We start from the raw sequence: 19537 nt of genomic DNA, 5'->3' as shown, positions 1-19537 counted from the left end.
TCTCCCAAGGCTTGTAGAATTTGTTTCCCGTCTCCCCAGAGACTGCCAACCCTTTGTAATTCCAATGAAAATATTCAAATGAGCCTGATCCCAGGAAATCAGCCCTGTGGCGGGCGGAATTCCCGCCCTAAGAGAATCACACCATCGTAGAGGCTGTGAGGAAAATCACTCCTTTTATCTTATATGTAAACAGATGGATGCAAGAAGAAATGATTACCTGAACAATAACTCCATTGTATCATCAGTCATGCCTTCCACGACAAATTAATGTTTGATTTTACTTTTAATAAGAACATAAGAATTAGGAGCAGGATTAGGCCATATGGCCCTTCAAGTCTGCTCCGCCATTCAATAAGATCATGGCTGATCTTCAACCTCAACTCCACTTTCCTGGCGATCCCCATATCCCTTGATTCCCCTAGATTCCAAATATCTATCCAACTCAGCCTTGAATATACTCAATAACTCAGCATCCATAGCCCACTGGGGCAGAGAATTCCAAAGATCCACAATCCTCTGAGTGAAGAAATTCCTCCTCATCTCTGTCTTAAAACCCCTTATCCTGAGATTATGCCCCTTAGTTCTCGACCCTCCAGACAGGGGAAACAACCTCTCACCATCTACCTTGTCAATTCCCCTCAGAATCCTATATGTTTCAAATAGATCACCCCTCACTATTCATAGAGAATAGGCCCAATCTCTCCTCATAGGACAACCCTCTCACCCAGGAATCAATCTATTGAATCTTCGTTGCACCACCTCTAAGGCATGTATATCTTATCTCAAATAAGGACAGTGCTCCAGGTGTGGTCTCACCAATGCCTTGTGCAATTGTACAAGACTTCCTTATGCGTTTACTCCAACCCCATTGCAATAAAGATCAACATACTATTTGCCTTCCTAATTGTTTACTGTATCTGCATGCTAACTTTCTGAGTTTCCTGTATGAGGACATCTAAATATCTGTTAACAGCAACATTTAATAGTTTCTCACCATTTAAAAAATATTCTATTTCCCCATTCTTCCTACCAAAATGAATAACCTCACATTTCCCCACATTATATCCCACTCACTTAACCTATTTATATCCCTTTGCAGGCTCTTTATGTTCTCCTCACAGCTTACTTTCCCACCTAGCTTTGTATCATCAGCAAGCTTGGATACATTACACTCAGTCCCTTCATCTAAGTCATTAATATAGATTGTAAATAGCTGAGGCCCCAGTACTGATCCTTGCGGCACCCCACTAGTTACAGCCTGCCAACCGGAAAATTACCTATTCTTCCCTACTCTCTGTGGGATCAAGTTTCAGGCCATGCCTAGAACGGCGCAGCCCTGAAATCGATGCCCGTTTTTCGCGCCCAAAAGTGCGACAAAAACTTACCTTGGAATTCTCGGCCTCCCTGCAGATCCCTCGGTGCGGCACGCAGAGATCAGCGGGGGGCGGAGCCACAGCATCGCACTGATTCTGGAAGTGCAGGGGGGCGGGGCTAACTTAGATGCGAGGATGTCGTGCCGGCAGCCCTGCGCGTGCGCGTTGGAGCGCACGCGCAGGGCTGCCGGCACGACATCCTCGCTAATCTGTTTGCTGCTAAACTTCCAGAACAAGTGCTGCATAGGTGCATGCAAAATAAGGACTGTGTGCTTTGAAAAATAAGAGTGTCAATTTAATACAGCAATGGAACAACGTTCAACAAGAACAAAAAATTTCTTGCATGAGGAAGTGGAGATATTAGTAAACGTCATTGAGCAGAGATGGCAGGAGCTGGATACCAGCAACAGAGGTCGCATAAAAGTGCCACCTAAAGAAATGAAGAAACGCTGGAACCAAGTTGCAGAAGATTACTGTGCAATGGTGCATACCATGAGATCTGGAGGCCAGTGTAAAAAGAAATGGCATGACCATTCAAGTAGTTAGTGTAAGTAATATTTTCATTTTTTAATGTAATCGTAATTGTCATGTGACTATCTGTATGTCCCACCCTGCAGAAAGACGCACTCTTTATATTTTACTCTTTGCAGAAGAAATTGGGCCACAACAAAAGGGAAGCAACTCTGACAGGAGGAGGCACGCCCAATCTGCATCCACTGACACCCTTGGAACAAAGGGTAGCTGCTATGATGAGTCGTATATGGAGAAAAGCAATCAGTACAGCACAAGCTGGGCCCGCACGCGAGGAAGAGGGTAAGTCCTGAAAATGCATCGTGGCCCTTCAAATCAACCTGCTGCCTAACCTGCTATATGTGAGAGTACTCATGCCACACATCCTGCCCCCTCCCTTGCTGTTAAACATTTGTCTGTTCTGATATATTTTGCAGAACATGATGATGATGATGATGATGCCAACCCTGAACATCCTGAAGATACAGAACAAGAACCAATACAACCAGATGCGGACGATCCAGACTGGATGTAGGCGGCGATGACTGAAATGTCTACAGGGGAGACCTTCCAAATTAATGTTTATGAGCCAACATTAAGGGGCATCAGAGTTTCAACTCCTTGCATAGGTTCTGGTTCCACCTTCCATGGCTTTGATTCCGATGTTGCGGGTCCCAGTGGTGCTGGTGATATAATGGAACAGTTTACAGCCATTCACCCACCATTCCAGCCCACGGTTCGCACTCGAGTGCTGCCGGATGCAAGGCCCAGGGCCACACCATCCCAGCCCACGCCTCCCACTCTAGTACTGCCGTCTGGAACACCGAGCGTCCCACCGTCCCAACCCACACCTCTCACTCTAGTGCTGCCGTTTGGAACACCGAGCGTCCCACCATCCCAGCCCACACCTCCCAGTGTAGTGGTGCCGTGAGGCAGACCCAGGCAGAGGAGAAGGAGATTGGAGACACGCTCTCCTGAGATGCAGCATGCAGCAGATGCAGCTCAGGTTGTGGCATTGGGTGTGGAGACCAATGAGCTTACCCGATCACTCATCAGTAGCGTCAGTGCAGTGGGTAATAGCAGTAATGACACGGGAACTTAGGGAGGGAATGTCCGAGGGAGTGCAAGCGATGGCACAGGCCGTCAGGGAGGGCATGCAAGCGATGGCACAGGCCCTCATGGAGGTAGCTGCTGCAATAAAGGCACACAGCCCCGCCAATCAAATGACACCCCCATGAAGAAGTGAACATTCACTGAGATGTGGATGAGAGATGGTTGCAGCCTTTCTTTGCTGCTTTTGTTCTTGTTCTTGATGTAGCTGTAGTAGCGTTTTTCAAATTGAAATTGTTTTGTAAGTTTTATAACTTTACAACTTATAAGTGATGTTAGTGTTTTTAAGTGATCTTATAGTGTAAATGCTCTCACATTTTGTAGCTTATTTAATTTTGCACCTAAAAAGTGATCCTGAAGTTTAAGTGATTTTAAGAGTGTAAGATTTTTCACATTGAAATTGTTTTGTAACTTTTGTAACTTTACAAGTTTATAAGTGATCTTAAAGTTTTTAAGTGATCTTCAAGAGTCATATTAAAAAGTAAAGTTTGATACAACAAATATTTTATTACAGTGACGTTAACTTTACAATAAAATATTTTTTCATTAAAACTGAATCATCTTCCATTAACACAACACAACATAGGAACAACTCCAAAAAATAAACATGTCCATGCGCAACAGTTGTAGCAGAGCCCTCAGGCATCAGTAATTGAAGTATTCACGGATGAGCTGCTGGCGCAGGGCTCGAGCAATCGTTAAAGGAGCACGATGGACGGCCCTCCTCCGACCTCGTGCTCTGGCATCAGGCACTTGCATGCTTTCCTAATCGTCGTCATCATCCTCATCTGCTCTTCCAAATTACTATCATCAGGCACTGGCCCCTCATGTGGAGCTTCTGGTTCCACTACCAGCTCCTGCTGTCTCATGATGGCTAAGTTATGCAGCATGCAACACAAAACAGTAAAGTGACCAACAATCTGAGGAGAGTATTGCAAGTGGCCTCCGGAATGCTCCAGGCATCGGAATCGCTGTTTCAATGTGCCAATGGTCCTCTCAATGATGCTGCGCATCGCAATCGGCACCATGTTGTATTGACGGTCAGCTTCTGTCCGTGTCACGCGTAGGGGCGTCATGAGCCAGGTGGTCAGGCCGTACCCTTTGTCTCCCAGTAGCCAGCTCTGCCCTGCTGGCTGCTGCTCAAACATGTCAGATATAACGCTGTCGCGTAGGATGAACACATCATGAGTGCTGCCAGGGTATCTTGCATCGACTGACATGATGTGCTGCTTGTCGTCACACACGAGCTGCACGTTGATGGAGTGGAAACCTTTTCTATTCCTGTACTGCTCGGAATCCTCCACAGGTGCTCGCAAGGCTATGTGGGTACAATCAATGCAACCCTGTACCTTTGGGAAGCCAGCAATCCTGAAGAAGCCCACAGCCCTCTCATGGATTGCTTGTGCGGTCATTGGGAACTTGATGAAGTCATTCCCCCACGCATACAGTGCAGCTGTGACCTGGTAAACGCAGGCATGTATTGCACGTTGAGAGATGGCGCACACATCTCCAGTTGCAGCCTGCAACGATCCCGAGGCATAGAAGGCAAGTGCAGTTGTTACCTTCACTTCAACAGACAAGGCAGTTGGCATTCTGCTTCTGGGCTGCAAATCTGTTCTCAGCATATCACAGATCTCAACGACAACTTCTCTGCGAAAACGCAGCCTTTTGATACAATCAGCCTCGTTCATGTCCAGGTACGAGCGCCTGGCTCGATATTGCCGACATGGGTAAGGTCTCCTGCCCATCAGTCTACGGGCTATGATGTTCCTGGTGCGGTGAGCTCTAATCAATTCTCTTCTATGCAGTGAATTGCTGGCGAACCATTGCATAATCCGTGGTGTTGACAATACAGCACCCATACTGCAATTACAAATTTAAGTTTTAAACTGGCTAGCTGGCTGGCTCTCCCTCCCAGTGCTTTGCACACCTACCCTGTCCCCTGGCCGAATGGCCTCAGCCTCCTTCTCAGCTCGAAGGCTGCTTCCTGTTTCTTCGGCTGCTGTCGAGCTACTGACGTTGCCCCTATCCTGTGGCCTCAGCCTCAGCCTCCACCGCAGGTCAAAGGTTGCTTGCTGTTTCTTCGCCTGCCGTAGAGCCACTGACGCTGCCCCTGTCTCCTACATGGAAGGCCTGCCTGAAGCACCACAGCTCGAAGGCTGCTGCTGCTTCACACAGGTAGGAATATTCAATATTTTTTATTTGCTTTGTATATAATTTTTTTATTCAGATTGGCTCTTTATTTGTCTAAGTAAGACTGTTGAATGCTTGTAGAATTTAATTACTTCCCTTCCCCCCCTCCCACCCGCTCCCCCCACCATTCCCTACGCCTGATTTGTAACCTACGCCTGATTTCTAAAGTGTAGGCAAGGTATTTCTGAGCGTACAAAAATCTACACTTACTCCATTCTAAGTTAGTTTGGAGTAAGTTTTCGCTGCCTGAACTTCTAAATCAGGCGTAAGTGGCCGGACACGCCCCCTTTTGAAAAAAAAAATCTGTTCCAAAATGAAACTATTCTAACTGACTAGAACTGGAGCAAACTAAATGCCAAGATTTGCAATTTCTAAGATACTCCATTCTAAACCAGTTGCTCCAAGAAAATAGGAGCAACTCAGACCGAAACTCGACCCCTGTATTCTGTCTGTTAACCAATCCTCTATCCATGCTAATATATTACACCCAACCCCATGAGCCTTATCTTGTCTGGCAACCTTTTATGTGGAACCTTATTAAATGCCTTTTGGAAATCCAAGTATATTACATGAGGAAGGACATTTTTGCTATTGAGGGAGTGCAGCGAAGGTTCACCAGACTAATTCCCGGGATGGCGGGACTGACATATCAAGAAAGACTGGATCAACTGGGCTTGTATTCACTGGAATTCAGAAGAATGAGAGGGGATCTCATAGAAAAGTTTAAAATTCTGACAGGTTTAGACAGGTTAGATGCAGGAAGAATGTTTCCAATGTTGGGGAAGTCCAGAACCAGGGCTCACAGCCTAAGGATAAGGGCCAAGCCATTTAGGACCGAGATGAGGAGAAACTTCTTCACCCAGAGAGTGGAGACCCTGTGGAATTCCCTACCACAGAAAGTTGTTGAGGCCAATTCACTAAATATATTCAAAAAGGAGTTAGATGTAGTCCTTACTACTAGGGGGATCAAGGGGTATGGCGAGAAAGTAGTGTTGTAGGCATTAGGCACCTGCTGAATATATCAAAACACTAGGCATTAGGCACCTGCTGAATATATCTAAACTCATATGGGTTTAAAGTGGCCACATATAAAATGGCTGCCCAAGCATGATGGGAATTCAGTTAGTCAAGCAATGAACTGTTGACTGAGGCTGACCGAGCAATGACCTAGTGAGGCCCACTACCGGGAATGCCTTGGATCATCCGCTTGAGTCAAGATAACTATAACAAACCATTATAGTACCTGGTATGGAATGTCCTTAATCAAGAACTTTGTACAGCAGAGCCCCGAGGAACAGAGATAAGGGGGGGCCTACCTCACATAACGAGGTCATTAATCAGCCCGAGCTGACAAGAACCGAACATACAGCCCCTGAGGTATCGGGGGAATTCTATTGGGTAAAAGAAACCTATATGTAATCTATAATCGTTATGATTGGATTGTGTCCAGCTGAAGTGGGTTGAGTAACTGTAATGAACTATTGTAAAACATATAAATATCGATGAATTTCTTTGTTCGGTGGAGAGTGGAGTGCCTGGAGTTGACCAGAGGCTCTCTCCCTGCCGGCATAATAAAGGCCACTTTGGCGTTGGAACTGACCCAGAGTGTCGAGTGATTCTTGCAGGAAAACATTCGCGCTAAGAGCAGGAATGGGATACTGAAGTTTCATGTTCAGCCATGAACTCATTGAATGGCGGTGCAGGCTCGAAGGGCCGAATGGCCTTCCCGTGCACCTATTTTCTACGTTTCTATGTTTCTATCCACTGGTTCCCCTTTATCTAACCTGCTGGTTACATCCTCAAAACCACTCTAATTAATTTGTTAAACATGATTTCCCTTTCATGAAACTATTTTGACTCTGCCTAATCATATTATGATTTTCTAAATGCCCTGTTACCACTTAATAACAATGGATTGCAGCATTTTCCCATAAAAGCCGAGATAAACGATTTATTAAAGATTTGTGCTGCATGTGTATTTAATTCCTAGAAAAGCACTCCCAACCATTGCAGATCAGGGAATTGGTGCTATGGTGTGGAGCCCTAACTCATTCCTGCCTTCCTGCTGATCCTTTGAGTGACATACTCTGCTGGGGGAGTGGGATCAATGAGTTTATTCTTTAAAGTTGACTGCCTTGCTAATAATATGTCGAGGTTGACAGCAAAGTGTCAGCCTTGGCTTAGTGGTAGCATTCTTTTCTCTGAGTCGGATGTCAATGGTTCAAGCTCCTTTCCAGTGACTCAAGTACATAATCAAGGATAACACTTCAGTGCTGTCCTGTTGGTGGTACTGTTGGGATGGGACCTTAAACCAAGACCCTCTCAACTTAAGTAAACATTACAAATTCCATGGCATGATTTGAAGAAGGGCAGAGGAGTTCTCCCAATATTCTAGCCAGTGCTTACTCCTCAACCAACATACCTGAAATAAATTAACTGATCATTTATCTTGTTGTTCTTTGTAGGACCTTGCCATTGTATTTTCCTACACAATAACAGTGTTGGGAATGAAAATGATTTCAAGAATTTTGGGACATACTGAGGGCATGAATGGTGCTATATAAATGCAAGGTCTTTTTTTTTCTTAAAACAGGCTGCTGCAGGAGCTGAGATCATCGAAAACCCCCAAGAAGCAAAGAATGGTGTTTTAAATAGTGATATGGCCATCCCTTATACACAATTCTGTGCCTATAACCAATTGAATATAATAGGATTAATCTGTGATAAAATGAAACATCTTTGTCTAAGATTTAACTTGGTATTTGTAAATCTGCATAGGCTGTTCTTAATGAACTGGTGTCTTTCTAATTCTGCATTAAATTTGTTCTACATAAGAACATAAGAAATAGGAGCAGGAGTAGGCCATTTGGCCTCTCGAGCCTGCTCTGCCATTCAATAAGATCATGGTTGATCTGATCTTGGCCTTAACTCCATTTCCCCGCCCGCTCCCCATAACCCTCGACTCCCTTATCGTTCAAAAATCTGTCCATCTCCACCTTAAATATATTCAATGATCCAGCCTCCACAGCTCTCTGGGGTAGAGAATTCCATTGATTCACGACCCTCTGTGAGAAGAAATTGCTCCTCATTTCCATTTTAAATGGGTGATCACTTATTCTGAAACTATGCCTCCTAGTTCTAGATTCCCCCACGAGGGGAAACATCCTCTCTGCATTTACCCTGTCGAACCCCCTCAGTCTCTTATATGTTTCAATAAGATCACCACTCATTCTTCTAAACTCCAATTGGTATAGGCCCAACCTGCTCATCCTTTCTTTATGAGACAACCCCTTCATTTCAGGAATCAACCTTGTGAATCTTCTCTGAACTGCCTCCAATGCAAGTGTATCCCTCCTTAAATAAGGAGACCAATACTGAATGTAGTACTCCAGCCAACGCCTTGTACAGTTGTAGCAGGACTTCCCTAATTTTATGGACGTGTTTATTTGTACTGCCAAAATGGTCGCATTGTCTCTGATTGGCTCTTCATTATCACATGACCTATTGCTGATTGGTCCCCTGGAGGATAAGCCACACCTGAAGTTTCTCTGGAATGTGTAACTGGAATCATCCAGCCCAATTTCTGACTGATTTTGCAAATTGTAATTCGATCCATTTTGACTTCAGAAGCCAGAGAGGATAAATCTCCACCAACCCAGCAAAAGCCTCCCAAGTTCCAGCTGAAGGCCATTACTCAAGCGCAAGTGCATCCCTCCCCCAGCCGAAGTCCATTACCCCAGCACATTTAAAAAATACTTGGATGTGCACTTAAAGTGCCGTAACCTACAGGGTTACGGACCAAGAGCCAGAAAGTGAGATTAGGCTGGATAGCTCTTAGTCGGCCAACGTGGATATGATGGGCCGAAATGGCCTCCTTCCGTGCTGTAAATTTCTATCATTCTATAATATACACAACATCAACCGCATTGCCCTCATCTACCCTCTCTGTTACCTCATCAAAAAACTCAAACAAGTTAGTCAAACATGAATTCCCCTCAACAAATCCCTGCTGACTCTCTTTTATTAGTCCATGTTTGTCCAAGTGGCTGCTAATATTCTCCTGCATTATTGTTGCTCCATCACTGATGTTAAACTGGCCTGTAATTGCCAGGTTTATCCTTCTGCCCTTTTTTGAACATTTGCAATCCTGCAGTCCTCTGGCACCATCCCTCTATCTGAGGAGGAATGGAAAATTATGGCCAGCACCGTTGCAATTTCTACCTTTAACTCCCTTCAGCAACCTAGAATGCTAAGGGAATTCAGGGAAAAAATTGTACAGACTTTGACCAAACATCCTTTGCATATGAAAGTTGTACCAAATGACTGGATGGTTGCCAATGTAGCACGTTGTTCAACATAGGAGAAAGAGTTACCTATAAACCAGTGAGCCTAACATCAGTATGGCTAAGCTTCTAGTGACCATAATACAGGATTGGGGGTATTATATTAGCATGGATAGAGGATTGACTAACTAACAGAAAACAGAGAGTTGGGATAAATGGGTCATTTTCAGGTTGGCAAACGTTGACTAGTGGTGTATCACAGGGATCAGTGCTGGGGCCTCAACTATTTACAAACTATATTAATGACTTGGATGAAGGAACTGAGTGCAATGTAGCCAAATTTGCTAATGATAAAAAAGATAAGGTGGGAAAGCAAGTTGTGAGGAGGACGCAAAGAATCTGCAAAGGGATATAGACAGGCTAAGTGAGTGTGCAAAAATTTGGCAGATGGAGTATAATATAGGAAAATGTGAGGTTATCCACTTTGGTAGGAAACCATAAAAAAACAAATTATTATTTAAATGGGGAGAAATTACAAAATGCTGAGGTACAGAGGGATCTGGGGCTCCTTGTACATGAAACACAAAAAGTTAGTATGCAGGTACAGCAGGTAATTAGGAAGGCAAATGGAATGTTGGCCTTTATTGCGAGGGGGATGGAGTATAAAAGTATAGAGTAACTATTAGTATTGTCCTTTTTCTGTCCTTCTGTGCCTGCATCCTCTGTACTCCGCCCCCAATGCCTGCCGCCTGAAACCGGAACTGGAAGTGGGGTCCGAACTGGAAGTGTGGCCCCGCAATTGCCCATGTTGTTTGACCGAGCCCACGGGCAGCGGGGAGAGAGGCGGCGGGGAGGGAGAGACACGAGGAGGGAGAGAGAGAGAGAAAGAGAGACATGGAGGGGAAGAGAGAGGAAGACACGGGGGGCAGAGAGAGTGAGAGAGACACGGGGGGAGAGAGAGATACGGGGCGGGGGAGAGAGAGAGAGTCACACAGGAGGGAAAGAGAGAGAGACATGGGGGGGTTGAAAGAGAGGCGATTGGAGGGGAGAGATGGTACTCAGGGAAGACAGATCACGTTCTTCCAACCCCTTTTACACCCACACCAGATTTCTCAGAAAGCTTGGAGACTATACACTTCATACCCAATAAACCTGTTAACAATCCGTGACCCACACACAATGCCCCATCTATGGTAGGGGTGGTAAGTTCATGCACTTGCGCTGGGGTAAAGGACTTTGGCTGAGGGAGGGATGCATTTGCGCTGGGGTAATGGAATTTGGGTGGAACTTGGGACGCTTTCTGCCTCTACCATCCTTTCAGGCAGTAAGTTCCAGATCCCCACCACCCTCTGGGTGATGAAATTTCCTCTCATATCTCCTCTAAACCTCTCCCCAATTACTTTAAATCTATGCCCCCTGGTTGTTGAGCCCTCAGCCAAGGGAAACAGGCCCTACCTATCCACTTTATCCAAGCCCCTCATAATTTCATACATCTCAATCAGGTCTCTTCTCAGCCTCCTCTGTTCCAAACAAAATAGACCCAGCATCTCCAATCTTTCCTCGTACTCAAAATTCTCCAGTCCAGGCAGCATTCTTTTAAATCTCCTCTGCATCCTTTCTAGTGCAATCACATCTTTCCTGTAATGTGGAGACCAGAACTGCACACAGTACTCCAGCTGCGGCCTAACCACGTTTTATACAAGTCAAGCATAACCACCCTGCTCTTGTATTCTATGCCTCGATTAATAAAGGCAAGTATTCCATATGCCTTTTTAACCACCTTATCTACCTGGCCTGCTACCTTCAGGGATCTGTGGACCTGCACTCCAAGGTCCTTTGTTCCTCGACACATTTCAGTGTCGTACCATTTAATGTGTATTCCCTTGCCTTGTTAGACCTTCCCAAATGCATTACCTCACACTTATCTGGATTGAATTCCATTTGCCACTATTCTGCCCACCTGACCAGTACATTGATATCTTCCTGCAGTCTGCAGCTTTCTTCTTCATTATCAACCACACAGCCTATTTTAATGTCATCTGCAAACTTCTTAGTCACCCCCCCAACATTTAAGTCTAAGTCATTGATATATACCACAAAAAGCAAGGGATCCAGCACTGAACCCTGCGAACCCCACTGGATACAGCCTTCCAGTCACAAAAACACCCAGTAACCATAACCCTTTGCTTCCTGCCTCTGAGCCAATTTTGGATCCAACGCCACTATATGGACTTTCGAAAGGCGTTTGATAAAGTAGCACATATTAGGGTTGTTAGCAAAATTGCAGCCCATGGGATAAAGTGGGCAGTAGCAGCATGGATACAAAATTGGCTAAGAGATGGAAAACAGAGAGTTGTGGTGAATGGGGGTACACCGTGGTGTTGCCCAGGATTCAGTACTAGGACCAGTGCTGTTTTTGATATCCATTAATGACTTGGACTTGGGGATAAATGCACAATTTCAAAATTTGCAGATGACACAAAACTTGGAAGTGTAGTAAACAGTGAGAAAGATAGTAATATGCTTCAAGAGGATGTAGACAGGCTAGTTGGATGGGTGGACATATGGCAGATGAAAGTCAATACAGAAAAGTGTGAGGTGATACACTTTGGTAGGAAAAATGAGGAGAGACAATACAATCTAAATGGTACAATTTTAAAGGGGATGCAAAAACAGAGAGACCTGAGGTGTTTTGAAGGTGGCAAGACAGGTTAACAAAGCAGTTGATAAAACATGGGATTCTGTGCTTTTCAAATAGAGGCATAGGCCTGGACAGATTATGCAGGCAGGGGGACGGAGTTTCAGACGGAATACCCGGAAGTCCGGAATACCACAGCATGCGTCTTTTGTCATTGACAGGTTCTCTGCCCAGAATTCTGCCTGATTGACAAGCTTTGATTCTAGTCAGGCAGGAAGGACTCCAGAGCAGACTGCAGGAGCAGATAGGTCCAGTGCAGAACCCCGGAGGAAGATTTGATCCTTAACCCTGGGGGTCTGACCCTGGGGGTATTTGTATGGGGGATGGTAGATGGAAGGAGCTTGGGGGATTGGGGGTAGCACCCCTGCTCCTCTTAGCCCACCAGCAATGCTATAAAGTCACTTACTTTCTCCCCAATGTTGTCCTCGCCTCCCTTCAGCTGGTCGGGTTTCCCAAAGCCTGGGAAACCTGATCAGTAAAACCTGCAAAGCAGGTTAAATTAGAGGCTGCCAGCCTCATTAACATATTTAAATTGACAACGTGCCTCCTGGGAGTGGGTTGGCTGCCCGCCTCTTGTCCCACCTCTGTTAAACCCAGAAGTGGACAGGTTGGAAAATGGTTGGGGTTGGATTTGAGATTTTTTAAATTTAAACATCTGTCCTGACCCCCAACTCACCCATTTTTTGGCTGTTAAAATTCAGCCCATAGAGTAGGAAAGCCAAATAGTTATGCTAAACCTATATAAAAGACTTGTTCTGCCCGAGCTGGAATATTATGTCCAATACAAAAACAAAATGCTGCAGATGCTGGAAATCTGAAATAAAAACAGAAAATGCTGGAAATACTCAGCAGATCAGGCAGCATCTGTGGAGAGAAAAACAAAGTTAATGTTTCAGGTCAATGACCTTTCATCAGAACCATGTCCGATTGTGTCCAATTCGGGGCACCACACTTTAGGAAGGACGTGAAGGTTTTGGAGAGGGTACAGAAGAGATTTACTAGAATGGTTCCAGGATAAGGGATTACAGTTACGTGGATAGACTGGAGAAGCTGGAGTTGTTCTCCTTAGAGCAGAGAAGGCTAAGAGGACACGCTATCATGGATATTTGCACGCAAACCCAGGACCTGGCATGTCCATGAGGTGTTCAAAATCATGAAGGGTTTAGATAAATAAAGAAAACCTGTTTCCAATTGCTGAAGAGTCGATAACGAGGGAGCACAAATTCAAGGCGATTGTCAAAAGTACCAGAGGCGACATGAGGAAAAACATTTCTCAGTTAAGATTTGGAATGCATTGCCTGATAGGGATGTGGAAACAGAGTCAATAGTAGCTTTTAAAAGGGAATTGGATAAATATTTGAAGGAAAAAAATGCGCAGGGATAAGGGGAAAGAGTGGGAGGGGGGTGGGGGGCAGTGGGACTAACTGGATTGTTCTTTGAAAGAGCCGGCACAGAATCGATGGGCCAATGGCCTCCTTCTGTGCTGTACTATTCTGTGATTCTATGCATGTTGTCAGAGATCAGTGTTTTTTCTTTGAGTTAATAAGAACATAAGAAATAGGAACAGGTGTAGGCCATACGGCCCCTCGAGCCTGCTCCGCCATTCAATAAGATCATGGCTGATCTGATCATGGACTCAGCTCCACTTCCCCACCCGCTCCCCATAACCCCTTATCGCTCAAGAAACTGTCTATTTTTGTCTTAAATGTATTCAATGTTCCAGCTTCCACAGCTCTCCGAGGCAGCGAATTCCACAAATTTACAACCCTCTCAGAGAAGAAATTCCTCCTCATTTCTGTTTTAAATGGGCGGCCCCTTATTCTAAGATCATGCCCTCTAGTTCTAGTCTCCTCTCTGTTGCACCAGCTTTTTCAGTACTATTTCTTTATCTATTGCTATTCTGTTTAATTGTTCCATCTCCTCCTCTTACATCTTTTCATTTCCACTATCACACTCTTCTGTGAAAGCAAAGGCAGGTATTCATTAAAATATTCGTCATTCCTTCATCCTGCATCCATGGAGGATCCTTTTTCATCTCGAATCAGCCCTAACTTTGAATTATTCATTTACATCCATTCAGGCTAGTATGGCCAGAAACACGGCCACGACCTGGATATGCCGGGTCCTGGGTTTGTGTGATAGCCTGTCGGAGGCAGAGCTTCTGTTACCCCAAATTTTACCATCATTGTAGAGGGGTCTCCCTATGTTGGGAGTTCATTCGTCCCTGGCAATAGTAGGCAGAGGTGCACATTGTCAATCCAGATATCCCTCTCTAACCACAAGGGATAGTTTCAGATTTGGATTGCATCCTGGACCCCGAATATTTTGGAACAGTTTTAAGGAGCCACAGGGACAGCTATAACTTGTTTCCAGCAGGATCCCAACAACCCGGCCACCCGGGTACTATTACTGGACTTTCTGGCCTATCCTAGATGCCCCTTCAGTGGTGTACCCTTCCAACTTCCCATTTCCCATTCTCTTTCCTATCACCCCTGCATTCCTATTACTACTCTTACCTCTTCTCTTTAACTATCCACTCAATCTCTGCATTCTCCCTACTCTGCTGTTAATTACCCCACCTTAAACTTCTTCAAGCCCCTCACCAATAAACAAATTCAGAGATTGAAACAAACCAGGGTTACTGTGCATTGGAATTCATTTATCCATCGGTGAGTAGATTATTGTACTAAGATATTAATCCATGGGTGCAGCAGAATGGCAAAGTTGTTGGGGAGTTCATCAACCACCTTTGTGCTAATGCCCTTTCCTCACAAGCAGCACTCGGTGTCCCAATCATAATTGTTGGTGGTTGCATCACTGAATAGTGAATGTTTTTGGTAAATTGGGATTTTCTCAATTTTTTGAGCATTATGCTAAAATATTGAGCGCTGCAAAACTGGAGTACAGAAATTGTTATTTAGCTATTGGCAATTTAGTTGTTTCAGATATTTGAAAGGAATATTTTTATGGACCATTACAGCTGATTGGCTATTTTTCTGTTATTCATAATAATGAATTGGTATTTCACAACATTGCCTGCAGGAAGGTCGCACTCAAAAGCTATCATAATCGGCAATTATTTAAATCTATCAAATAAAGGTTTTCTTCCTTCCTCTGCAAATGAGGAAAATACATCCTGGTATCTTGACAGTTCTCTCACACAATGGGTCAGATATTCCTCTTAATGCACTTGTGTGTAAAAGATTGTGTGGGCATTAAGGAAAATGGAGCAGGGAGAATAGGATGTGCGTAACCAACTATTTAAAGTAATTTTGTAATAAATAAATATCAGTGTACAAGCCTCCTGCTGTGTATAATGGCATGAAAATCAACTAATTCTATAAAGAATGAGCAATCAGCTCTGCCAGATTACTATTGTGGCAGTGTAGACAAAAATCTACCCCATTATTTAACACAGACTGTAAGTGCATAACTAAAGGCATGAATATAAAATGAACAGACACAAGATTAATTGGCTCCTTGTGTATATCCCCTCCCTTCGCTCCACCATTGGTGGCCGTGCCTTCAACCACCTAGGCCCCACACACTGGAATTCCCTCCCCAAACCCAGTCGTCTTTCCACCTCCTTCTCCTATTTTAAGACCCTCCTTTAAAACCCACTTCTTTGATCAAACTTTCGTTCATCCCTCTTAATATCTCCTTTTTTGTCTTAGTGTTCATTTGCTTTCTGATTATGTCCCTGTGAAGCACTTTGGGATTTTTATTTTACAGTAATGATATTACGTAAAAGCAAATTGTTGTGGTGAAATTCTGAAGGTTTCAGGCTTCATTGCTGAGGGACTTCCATCTGCCTTGTGATTGTGGTACTGATCCCACTGTAAGTTGTAGAGTCAGACAATTTAGATAACCAGAGGCATGAAGGCTGTGTAATTACCTGCAGGACAAGCAGAGTTCTGGTGCATAACTAGGTTACAAAACCTGCTGCTACTTAAATAGGAAATGGCAGAACTGGAGGAAGACAAGGATGGCAGCCAACACGAAGAAATAAGTGGACAACTTCAAGTAGCCAGACCTGCATGTCCTCCTAATGATGGTATGGAGCAGGAGAGAAGTTTGGGGTTGGGGGGGGCGCTAAAAATCTACCAAGAATGTGGTGTGCATTTTGAGGAGAGATGTGGCTGTGGCAGTGAGTGTCATCTCCTTAATCCAAGAACTCTTTTGCAATGCAGGAAGAAGTTTAGCAACCTCACCAGAGCAGCTAAGGTAAGCTCCATGCTCCCCCTGGCCCTTACTTGTAGAATCTGTATATGTGTGGAATTCCATCATTCAATACCTTCACAGAGCCAGAGGAGTCAAAGGTGAAAGCAGAATCTGACATTGAGGTGGGGGAGGGGTTGTGGACGCTCTATAGAAGTCAGCTTCTGGCTCCCGAGCCTGCAGAATCAGATCTCTGGGCTATTGCTCTAAAAAGGTTGAGAATCACACTCAAATGGAAGCACTGAAGACCATCTTGCAGGACCAAAGACAAATGACAGGAGTCATCGTGAAGTCCAATGCCATCTTTTAATGGAAAAGTAAATCAGCCGGGGTGTAAAATGGTCTGCTGATTCATTCACACCCATTTTGTGCGAATGCCAAAGACCAATTTCACCTTCAAGATTTTTCTAATTGCTTCAGTTTCAGCTGATGTTTCAAAATTTGGAGACATTCAAAGCTTATGATCTCAAATCAATTTTTCTGGTTTGACAAGTCAGATGTGTAACACTTTTCTACACTCTTATCTTAAGTCAGGTGCAATATTGGTGTTAAATGAAAGAATTTCTGGGACAGCAGCTTTGGACCTCATTATCCTGCCATTAGAATACATGCGCTACTTTAGGGGTCCGCAGCCAACTTTATCGGAAATTACAGTGTATTTCATAGGAATAGGAGTAGGCCATTGTGCCCCTTGAGCCTGGTCTGCCATTCAATTAGATCATGGCTGATTTGTACCTCAACTCCATTTAACTGCCTTCACTCCATATCCCATGATAACGTTACCTAACAAAAATCAATTGATTAAAGTCTTGGCATTTTTAATTGACCCAGTATCCACAGGCTTTTGGGGGAGCGAGGTCATGATTTCCACTACCCTTTGTGTGAAAAATGTGCAACCAGATTTCACTCTTAATTGGCCAGGCTTTAATTTTCAGATTATGCCCCCTTCTTCTGGATTCCAGACAGAGTTTCTCTGTTTCCACCATATCGAATCCCTTTATCATTTTATAAACCTCTATTAGATAACTGCTATACCGTCTAAACTGAAGGGAATACAAATCAAGTTTATGAAACCTGTCCTCAGAATTTAACCTTTTAAGCCCTAGTGTTATTCTGGTGAATCAGAAATGGAATAAGTCTGGTACACCTGACATACACCCCAAATTCCAGTCCCCTGTGCTAGAATTATACAAAAGGCCCTCCAAAGTATATCATATACAAAAGTATTTTCGTTCATGTTGTATTTCTCATATACAACTCACAAAATTAAACAGTAAAGTACTATTTGAAAGATTGCAGGGTTTTTTGTCCAAAGCAACATTTTTCAGTGGGATACAACATGAACTGTTTAGATCCTGCTCGATGAACAGGCTCATATCCTTATTTTTAACTTAAATTGGGACTAAAACTTTAGAGCTTATAGAGAGTTCTGTTACAGACCTGGGGCACAGTTTTTAAACTGAATGTCATCAATAGCTGCTCCACCTCCAAAATTCTTGGTCCGGATTCCTTCAAATGTGATTTTAAAGTTACGCATCCTCCTCAAATGTATCACTGCCTTGTTCCACCTATCACCCTGGTTCCCAGTTTTATTCCATACTTCAGTAAGGTCTTTATCTGTCTGCAAAAAAAAAAGTTATTATAAAGCATCAAATTAATAGTGCGATAAACAATTTCAAAAGCCCTGGTATCATGCACTCCTGCCGCACACTGATATCCATCCAATTTAACTTGTCATAAAGTTACAATATGAAAAGGAGTTTTTTTTTAAAAGCTCCTTGTAATAAACACTAGGGCTCCAATTCTAACTCTGGGCTGGTTTTTGGCGGGTGAGCTACAGGTGGGAGTTAGCAACACATCCGCTGCTCCTGAAATGAGGCCCGGGATATTTTAACCTACAATCCATACTGAATCTTTGCTGCAATAGTGTGACCCAGGGATCATAATATAGAACCGTTGTGTGTACTACCTATTGTAATCATGCACATGCCATCATGTGCATTCTCCTGTCTTTACAGAAGAGAGATTGTAAAGCACTTCAATGAGACAAGACACAATTATTAATTTATAACCTGGTTTAGTTTACATAAAATAAATGAATGATACAAAATATAAGGGCAATGTTTGTGTCCCTACCACTTAGTTTGAGCTGAAAAACGGGGTGGTAGCAGGATAATAGAATAAGTCAGTAGGCAGTTTGATGATTAGTTGGGGATTCTAGGACTAGGGAGCATAGTCTAAAAATTAGAGCCAGAACTTTCAGGAATGAAATTAGGAAACATTTCTACACGCAAAGGGTGGTAGAAATTTGGAACTCTCTTCTGCAAACGGCAATTGATACCACATCAATTGTTAATTTTAAATCAAAGGTATTCAGGGATATGTGCCAAAGGTGCGTATATGGAGTTAGGTAACAAATCAGCTTTGATCTCATTGAATGGGGCAATCTAGAGGGGCTGAATCAACTACTCCTGTTCATAGGTTCCTATTCGGACGGAGGGATGATTAGATGAAATGCCAGACAATAAAGGCTAGAAATTCGGTATTGCCCATTTTGAGGCGTTAATCCTGTCAGGGGGGTAAATATAGCGTCCCTTGAAAGTTTGCGCGCCTGCTGCAAAATTAGGTTTCTGCGTCCCAAGAGGCAAAGGGAGCGCTAAATCAGTCATTGCACAATTCTCTTAGGATAGTGAAACCAAAAATCCCGGTGGTAAATTTGCAGAACGAATGCACTTGTTGCGAACGCCGCTATACATCCCGTGGACAGCCGAATCTTCAATACTTGGTAAGATAAGTATGCGCATGCGCAGCTCCAACTTCTCAGGCTGCTCAGAGCAGGAAAATGGAGGAGGAAGGAGGTCACTATTCTCGGCTGAGCGGGAGTGGAGAGGCGCTGGAACGTGCTCCAACCTTCCCCTGGAAGGAGGCCCACTCCTAGAATCTTCAGGAAGCTATGGAGGGAGGTGGCCCAGCAAGTCTCTGCCAAGAACACAGTGGCCACAACTGCAACACAATGTCACAAGAAGTTCAATGACCTCACTAGGTCCATGAGGGTGAGTCCCCTTTATATTAACGTTGCAATGCCATAATGTGAACCTCACTGTCTCACACAATGTCAAGTCTTTGCAGCACCTGCTCCTTCACTATGTGTA

General features: G+C 44.0%; 1 protein-coding gene across 1 annotated transcript in view; it reads right to left on the bottom strand.

Annotated features, from left to right (window-relative positions):
* Window positions 1-19537, bottom strand: part of LOC139264152 (MAM and LDL-receptor class A domain-containing protein 1-like) — an 886997-nt gene that overhangs the window by 155551 nt on the left and 711909 nt on the right. Inside the window, exon 28 of the mRNA XM_070880238.1 lies at window positions 17826-18006. Within this exon, the coding sequence (XP_070736339.1) occupies window positions 17826-18006 (181 nt within the window). The remainder of the gene's footprint in view (window positions 1-17825; window positions 18007-19537) is intronic.

This window comes from Pristiophorus japonicus, chromosome 5 (genome assembly GCF_044704955.1).
Source record: "Pristiophorus japonicus isolate sPriJap1 chromosome 5, sPriJap1.hap1, whole genome shotgun sequence".
In the NCBI taxonomy this organism is placed as follows: domain Eukaryota; kingdom Metazoa; phylum Chordata; class Chondrichthyes; family Pristiophoridae; genus Pristiophorus; species Pristiophorus japonicus.
This window is presented reverse-complemented; position numbering and strand designations above follow the sequence as displayed.